Here is a 9,529-nt window from a genome sequence, read left to right as displayed (position 1 = left end):
GAAATAATGTCATTTGCAGCAACATGGATGGACCCTGAGATTGTCATACTGAGTAAAGTTAAGTCAAAGACAAATCATAGATATTGCTTATATGTGGGAATACAAAGAAAGGCTACAAATGAATCTATCTACAAAACAGAAATAGAGTTACAGATCTAGAAAATAAACTTATGGTTACTGGGGGGTAAGGGCAAAGTTCCAGCGAGGGATAAATTGCAAAATTGGGACTGACATAAACATACTACCATATGTAAAACTGACAACTAATAAGGGTCTACTGTGTAGCAACTATAAACCAACTATATCCCAATCAAAGCTTTTTAAAAAGAGAATATTTTCACCTCTGAAAGGGGCATCTGATACATGGATTTGTGGATACCATCACTAGCCACTGATAACTTGTTCTCTCCTTTCAGATATAGTGGGGGGTTATGATTCTCCACTCCCTGAGGTTTTGCTTGGCTGTTTAATTTGCTTTGATCATATGTCGCTAGAAGTAGCATGTATCATTTTGAGTTTAAAACAGTTAATTGTCTTTGCATGACTTTCCAGTATGATCTTCCAGTCACTGCAATCAAGTAAACCCATTCTGATACATAAAAGTAGCATTAAAATAAAACTGATGTTATTTGTCACTGCAGCATAACCCAGCCCAATCCAAATAAAACAAGAAAACTGAAATGAAACAATAGAAGTGATCATAAGAAAACATTAGAGAGTTTTTTAATGTGTTTCCTGGCCTTGAAAAGTTATAAAAGGCAACATGTATACTAATCAAAAACACAATCTTGGAGTTTGAGACCTGGGTTTGAATCCTGATTACTACTTACCATATGAGGAACTTTGGGCAAAATTTAGCTCTTTTTGTTCTTGGATTTCTGGTTTGTAGATTTCAGATATTCAGGCCTACTTCACAGATTTGTGGGAAATTAAATTAGGTAACGTAGGTCAGGTGTCTACGCAGTATTTATAATGCAACCTTTTTTTTTTTTTTTTAAATCTATAGAAAACCACCAAGCAACATGGAACCTTTATTTTAATGTGATTACTGTACATTTGCAGTATTAGAGTAATCCTTTTACAAATGGAACTAGAAGAAACAATGACAAAACCAAACTGGCATTTGATGTGAATCCACAGGACTTTAAGCTTCAAATCCAGCCAAGAAGTTTGTTACAATCTCTTTCAGCTTTTCATCTGCCTCTTCTGAGATCTTTCCATCGGTCCTGATTTTGCCCAACAGGGCTTGATGTTGGCTGATAACGTGCGACAAGAAAGCATTCTCAAATTTTGTGATCTTGCTGGGCTCCAGCTTGTCAAGATACCCCCTGACACCCGCACAGATAACAGCCACTTGCTCTTCAATAGCCACGGGAGAATACTGTCCCTGCTTGAGCATCAGTCAAATGCACACCACGACTCAAGAGTTGTTAAGTGGCAGCATCAAGGTCAGAACCGAACTGGGCAAAAGCAGCAACCTCACGATACTGAGCCAACTCCAGTTTCATGGTACCTGCCACCTGTTTCATGGCCCTGGTTTGGGCAGCAGATCCAACACAGGACACAGACAAACCAACATTAATGGCAGGGCGGATACCTTTGTAGAACAATTCTGTTTCCAAGAAGATCTGTCCATCAGTGATGGAAATGACATTTGTTGGAATGTAAGCAGACACATCACCAGCTTGCATTTCGATGACTGGTAGAGCAGTCAAGGAGCCACCACCAAAAGCATCATTCATTTTAGCTGCTCTCTCCAGGAGTCGGGAGTGCAGGTAGAATACATCACCAGGATAGGCCTCACAACCCGGAGGTCGGCGGAGCCGCAAAGACATCTGACAATAAGCAACTGCCTGTTTGGATAAGTCGTCATAAATGATCAAAGCGCGTTTGCCATTATCCCTAAAATATTCTCCCATTGAACATCCAGAATAAGGAGCCAGGTACTGAAGTGGGGCAGCATCTGAAGCAGTAGCTGAAACCACAATGGTGTACTTCACGGCATCTGCATCTGTAAGTCTCTTCACCAACTGGGCAACAGTGGATCTCTTTTGACCAATAGCAACATAGATACAGTACAGCTTCTTCTTTTCATCAGTTCCATCATTGAATCGTTTCTGGTTAATGATTGTGTCAATAGCAATTGATGTTTTGCCAGTCTGTCGGTCACCAATAATCAGCTCACGCTGACCACGGCCAATCGGCACCAAGCTATCCACAGCCTTAATGCCAGTTTGCAATGGTTCCTGCACAGAAATTCGAGGAATGATCCCAGGGGCTTTCAAGCCAACTCGTCTTCGGGCCTTGGAACCAACTGGACCCCTTCCATCAATGGCATTACCAAGGGCATTGACCACACGACCCAGCAGCTCCTCGCCAACTGGAACATCTACAATAGCCCCAGTTCTCTTTACAATATCTCCTTCCTTAATAAGTTTATCATTTCCAAACACGACAACACCAACATTGTCAGGCTCCAAGTTCAGAGACATACCCTTTAAACCTGAAGAAAACTCTACCATTTCTTCTGCTTGAACATTTCTTAGCCCATGTACCCGGGCAATACCATCACCAATACTTAAAACACGCCCAGTCTCTTCAAGGTCAACAGAGGTATCAGCTCCAAGAATACGCTCTTCAAGAACAGAGGACACCTCAGCAGTGCCAGTCTTCTGAAGACAAGAGTTAGAGGCATGCAGGTTCCTTGCAGCAATGAAGGATGATCCCAAAGCATTTTTGGAGACCAGCCCGGCTCGCCGAGGGAGGGCGCGGGCCACGGCCGCAGCGACGCACACGGACAGCATCTTTGCAGCTCCTCCTCAGGTGCTTTCTCCGTAGCCGCAGCCTTGAGACTGACTGGCTATAATGCAACCTTTTGAATAAATGGTTATTATTGTTGTTGTTATTAAGAGAACTTTCCAACTATAGCCTCAAAATTCTGCCAGAAATCTTGTAAGAATTAAGATAGAAAATACTTTCTTGATTCATCTTCAACAGGAATGTCCTACAAAAATATATATTGCACTTAATGTCTATCCCAGATAGTTTCATAGGTCGAATGATAAGACTGCGTATTTGTGAACACTAGGAGAAAAAAAAAGATGAGAAAAATAATATGTCCATGAAACATGAAATACATCTTAAGCTTTTCTTTTTGCAAAATAAGATTATTAGAATGGCAGATTTGGGGGAAAACTATATATAGTGTATCTGACTACACCAAAACATTTGACAATGTCTCCCTTTAACACCTATAGATAAAAAATAGAGAAATGAAGATATCTTAACAACAAAGTCCAATGGATTTATAACTGAAAGGGCCAATACTACTGTATTTCAATGGAGACATGGCACAACACTCTGTCTTTGACCCATATTACCTATTCATTCATTCAAAAGTCATTTATTCAACACCTACTACCTAACAGGTATTGTGCTAGGTACCTTGGGTGTAGCAAGGAACAAGCAGACTGTTGTTAATTTTCTTTAAATTGAAGACTTACGTAAAGGCATAGAATGTTGAATCAAATCCTCTTTGACACAAAATTGGGCCAGAGAGTAAATGCATTGAAAAGAATAATCCAAATGCAAAATGATGCTAACAGATTATAGCAGTAGATCAGTTCTAGCATTTCGTTGTGTTACTCTCAAGAATGTATTTGATCTCGCTAAGCCTCAGCTTTCTTGTGGATAAAATGGAGACAATGATATCAGCTGGTTGACTTGTTTTGCGCTTTTAAGATAATGTATGTAAAGAATATAGCATAATGCCTGGAATATACTAGATGCTTAAAATGTAATCGCTTTTATTGCCATGGGAATTATCTTTCCACAGAGTCATTTGTTCATGCATGCAAGGATTCTCAAAATGCACCAGAAGGCCAAGGGAAGTAAGGTGAATGGTTCAAGGTCAAATAATGAGAAACTGACAGGATCAGAACTTAAAGTCATTTTCCTTCTACTTCTGATTAAAAATTTAATACTCTGGCAGTGACCAATATTTGATATTCAAATGCCTGTCATAAAGAATGCAGTTACTGAAACAATTTCAAGGTACAATAATTGGAGAGTGCCAGGAGAGCCTTTGGAGCTCAAAGGGAAATTTTGTTAGCCACATGGGAATTTCTGTTTCTGTTATTTTAAACTAGTTGCTTATTGGAAACCAATATTGCATTAAAAAAAAAAAACTGGTGATATTCCTTTCATGGGGAAATCATCCTACCATTTCAAGAAAGTCCTTTTGTATAACTGCACACAAGTTAGATGAAGGAGAAAAGTTGGTACAACATGAGATGTCTTTCTCTTGGCAATCAAAAGGGTGAATAAGCTGGATGATGTGAAATGAAGTAAAACTGAGCATCTTACACAATCCTTACGGCAACCCAATGATGAAAGTAGTTCATGTCCTCATTTCTGTAGTGAGAAAATTGGCTCAGAGGGGTCATGTGGCTTTTCAATTCACCCAACTAGTAAATATTAATACTTGCTGCTGTCACTGTTTGGTTGCTCAGTTGTGTCTGACTCTTTGCAACCCCGTGGACTGCAGCCCACAAGGCTCCTCTGTCTGTGGGATTTCCCAGACAAGAATACTAGAGTGGGTTGCCATTTCCTTCTCCAGGGGATCTTCCCAACCCAGGGATGGAAGCTGTGCTGTTGCGTCTCCTGCATTGGTGGGCAGATTCTTTACCACTGAGCCACCTAGGAAGCCCAGTAAATACTTGAGAGAGACACAACTCCAGGTCTTTGGGATTCCATCTCTCATGCTCTTTCTCCTCTTCCATATTGCCTCTGGTATGTTCTTCTGTCTGTGATGAGCTCCTGAGTCCCTCCTTAGCATTACCTCAAAACTATCTGCTCATGAGCTATGTCATACTTGGATAATTCACACTCCCCAGACAACAGCCCCTTCTGTGAGGCCTTTTCTTTGTTATGTCAATAGGAAAGCAGTGCAGAGCTTAAGAAATAGATTTTTAAGCTATTACAATCTTACTATCTTAACAATACTATTTTGTGTTTACATGCATTCATATTTTTAAGTAATTGTAATCATACTCTCTACATAATTTTGTATCATTTGTTCCCTCATTAAACACATATTTACTGAGTATTTGTTATGTGTCAGGCATCATTCCGGCAGTGAGAACTACATACAGCAGAAAACAACAAAGTCCTTGATCTCTTTGAGATTACGTGTGCTAGAGGAGACAGATAACAAACAATATAAATAAGATATATATTGGACTTTAGATGATAAGTGCTAAAGAAGAAATTTAAAAAGAAAAACAGGCAAAAGGGGTGGAAGTTAAGGTGGAGGTAAAAGGAGCAGTTGAAATTTTAGATAGATTCCTGGAAACACTTTGCTGAAAAGTTAACAACTGAAAAAAGACCTAAAGGAAGTGAGAGACTGAGTCCAATCTGTGGTCTGGCAGGCAACAGGATGAATCCATGGCCCCATTTGCCCCTTGGCTTGATTTCCATGATTATGTTATAATATGTGGCCAAAGGGAGTTTGCAGATATTGACCCAAAGACCAAAAGATTATGCATAGGGGCCTAGCCAAATCACCTCCGCCCCATAAAAGCTGAGTTTTCTCCAGCTGATAGCAAGAGAAAGTGAAGAACAACATAAGGGAGGTTCTCTAATGCTGTGATGGAGGGGGCCACATGGAATGACCTGGAAGAAGCCTCTAGAGATGAGAGTGAACCCCCTAGTCTATAGCCGGAAAGAAGATGAAAACCTCAGTCCTAAAAATTTGAAAAACTGAATTATGTCAATGACCTGAAAGAACCTGGAAGCAGATAGAACTCTTCCCAAGAGTCTCCAGCTAAGAGTCTCGCTAGTTATGTAACACAGGAATACAGCCAAAATTTCATAATAAATGTAAGTGGAATAAAATCTTTAAAAATCATGAACCACTATGGTGTACACTTGTAAGCTATATAATACCATATTTCAACAATATCTCAATTAATCTGTTCATCTTAATTTCAGTGTGTGGAGCTGACTGAGCCAAACGTGAAGAAGTGAGCACACAGAGGCATAGGCATTGTCCCATGCTTGTCTTCCTGATAATAAGGAGATTGTCATTAGCTACACAGTATTCTCACGAGCCCCACAATTTGTTTAGACCTTCCCTTCTGACAAATTCTGCCACTTCAAATTTTTTATTATTAGACAGTGCAGCAACAACTACCTTCATTCATACAGCATTTTCTCCTTAATCAGCTAATTTGTCTTTCCAAAGATTGCTACTTTACAACAATACATGTGTCTCCATTTCCCTGGACTCTTGCAAGCATTCAGTATCATCACTCTTTTAATTTTCCCTATTTTAATAACTAAAGGAATAGCCACAGTTAAAGTCTTTTCTGTGAATACTCACAAGAATGAAGATTTCTTTGTTTCCTCACAGCATTTCCATTCATTGATTTTTGAAAGAGGTAATGTTGCTTATTGAGTTACTGACAGGTAAGGCAACCAATAGAAAGAGGGTTCAGACCTGATTTGGATTGTGACTTTTTCTTCTTCAATCCCCTTATATCTTCAGCTCTTCACCTAGAAAAGGAAGCTGAAGTCTGGCATCCTATCAAAACAATATTTATAAAACATTTACAGAAGTGCCTCCTTGCATTTCTCCCTATTAACCTACATATATATTTTCCTTTTTAAAAAAAGTGTTGTACAGTACAAGTAACTCTATTAGAGTAAGTAATCCTCACGCTCTGTAACTTTGAGTAAGTTACTTCATCTCTTTGTAGCTTAGTTTCTGAGTCTATATAATGATGAAGTAATTTTCTAGCCAATTCCTGCATGCTATGAGTGTCTATGATCTTACATGAAACTTACCTACAGAACTTAGGGCTCTGGTAAATCCTATCCTCTCTGCAGGTACAATGGGTCTATATTTGACCCCAAAATTAGTTATTTCTGATCAATTCCCTCGAATACTCCTTTTACAGTTCCCTATTCTATTCTTTTTCCTCTATCACCTTTTCAAATATTGCATCTTAACTTTTAAGGTGAAAAATGAAGCCTAGGTGTTGTCTTCTCTACAATAAATATCACTGATCAAAGAATTATAGACACTGAAAATGCATATTTATAATACTGAAAACATAACTCCAATAAATAGCCCTCTGAGAATTTTAACAAAGGTCCAAACAGTGAAAACACAAAGGGAAAATGAAATTCCCAAGTTGGTTCTTAAAAATCTAGTAATGAGTGGATCAATAACCACAGATAAAATCGAACAGGTGTCAGAGGAACATCATTAAAGAAGAAATCTGGCTACAAACTTTCAAAGGCAAGGAAATTACTTTGCTTTTAAAAATATTTCTTAAATAAATATATGTTTCAAAGAAGGGCTCTCGGAAGCTTTTCCATTCACCTGGAGGTTAGCATAATTTTAACATTGAACCTCAAAAAAGATCACAGTAAAAGAAAACTATAGATCAATCTTTTTATTCCTATAGATGTAGGTATTCTATATACAACATTATTAGATACTGTCAAGCAGGATAAAAACAGAACACTCTGAAATTACCTAGTGAGGTTTATTCCAGGAATTCAAGGATGGTGTAACATATTTATTACATTAACAATTAAATGAACTTTAATGAAATTCAACATTGTTTGTGATTATAAAGCTTTTATAAACCGAATGTAGAACAAAAGTTCCTTAACATGATAGAGTTTTTAAAAATCAGATTCTAGCAGTAAACATCAGCGTAAAAATAATATTGGAAAGGAAAATGTAATCATTATTTGAAAATGATATAATTATCTACCTAAGGGCAAGGACCATGTCTCCTTGCTTAACATGATGGCCTGAATGTCTAATACCTTCTGGAAAATAGTAGGAGTTAAAAAATTGATTGAATGACAAAAAACATGGATATTAACTAAAATTGTTCAACAGAATTTAAAAAGGAAGTAAATATGAAAATCTATGGTATTCATGTAGAGAAATAATAGATGGAATAAAATTACAACTTATGGAAGAAATGTACAGAACCTCTATTAAACAAACTCTGAAAGAAGACTTGAATATCGCTGAGACATTCATCTCTACAGATAAGAAGATGCAAATAAGTAAAAATGTGAATTCTCTCAAACTGGAATTTCACAGACTACCATAATTGCAAGGAATTTTTTTCAAAGTTGAAAACTGATCAAAATTTCATTTCAAAAATTATAGTTGAGAGCCACAAAAAGAATACATAATAGAGAACAAGAAGTAGGGACATTTGTCATTGGAGATATCAAAATGCACTATAAATGAGTATCTTTAAACTGTAGTACAGATCCAGCAATGGGTGTGGCTATTAAAGACATAAAAAAGAAAATCTAGAAATGGACCCAAGATTTATAAGAATGTAAAATATGATATAGCTGTAATATGAGAATGGTGAGAACAAGTAATAGAAAAGAACTTGCAAGTATCTCATGAAATTTCAGTGCCTTAAGAACAGAGAAAGGATTCTGAAAACGTCCAGAAAGAAAGACAAAAACACAAGAGATCAAGAATCAGAACGGCATTGGACTTTTTAATGCCATGGATGGCTGCAGACCAAGTTCAATGCGTGAAATAGGGCACTCAAAGCCGGTGCACTGGGACATCCCAGAGGGACGGGATGGGGAGGGAGGTGTGAGCGGTGTTCGGGCCAGGGGGACAAATGTACACCCGTGGCTGATTCACGTCAATGTATGGCAAAAACCACCACAATACTGTAAAGCAATTCGCCTCCAATTATAATAAATAAACTAATTTTTTAAAATGCCTTTAAAGTTCCAAGGTAAAAATTGTTTCCAACCTAGAGTTACTCACATAAGCAAATTACAAAATCAAGTGAGAGGGTAGAAAACCATACTTTTAGACATACAAGTTTTCAAAGATAAAGTGATTCCATGTACTCTTTCTCAGTATTGTACTGGAGTTAGGTCTTATAACAAAATTGTGGAAAAGGATGAAATGATATTTCCTGATATAAACCAGGAAAAAATAGAAGCTGAAACACAGGAGAGCTGCAACGGGAATTTCAATAATGGGGAGAGGAGGTTCTAGGATGATATCTGTACAATAAGCCCACATATCAACTAACTGAGATTAGAACACAAGGATGGACACATGTTTTTTTTTTAAGGATATAGATCACCTATAATATTTACCCTAAGAGCTGTATCACTCATGCAGAAATTTTGGTGACAGAGACTTGCAGACATAGACAATTAAGTGCAAAGCCCCAAAAGAGGTAATTATTAACTCCAGGCAAAACAAAATGCAGAACCAGAAGGAAAACCTAAACTATGTAGTATACTTACTGAACTGTGAATAATATTGATGTAATAATGATATAAATAGTGAATATAATTTTAGCCCCAAATTGTGATATATCTGCATTGAAAGGATGATCAAAGAGAAGTGAATATGTCTGTACAGACAGGAAGACAGATTGGGATGAGGGGAAAATGGAATGAGAGCTAAATCTTCCTCTTACCTAGTAGAAAATCAGAAATTAATATCGGAAGC

At 37.6% G+C, this 9,529-nt stretch overlaps 1 protein-coding gene across 1 annotated transcript; it reads right to left on the bottom strand.

Annotated features, from left to right (window-relative positions):
* Nucleotides 1–1,144: 1,144 nt before the first annotated feature.
* Nucleotides 1,145–2,826, bottom strand: LOC128052458 (ATP synthase subunit alpha, mitochondrial-like). The gene is given in 2 exon segments (XM_052645027.1): nucleotides 1,145–1,400; nucleotides 1,402–2,826. Coding segments are annotated over 2 exon segments (1,659 nt in total). The 5' UTR covers nucleotides 2,805–2,826.
* Nucleotides 2,827–9,529: the final 6,703 nt, after the last annotated feature.

Source organism: Budorcas taxicolor, chromosome 8, assembly GCF_023091745.1.
Source record: "Budorcas taxicolor isolate Tak-1 chromosome 8, Takin1.1, whole genome shotgun sequence".
Classification (NCBI taxonomy): domain Eukaryota; kingdom Metazoa; phylum Chordata; class Mammalia; order Artiodactyla; family Bovidae; genus Budorcas; species Budorcas taxicolor.
Note: the sequence above shows the minus strand (reverse complement) of the source record. Positions and strands in the feature narration are given on the sequence as shown.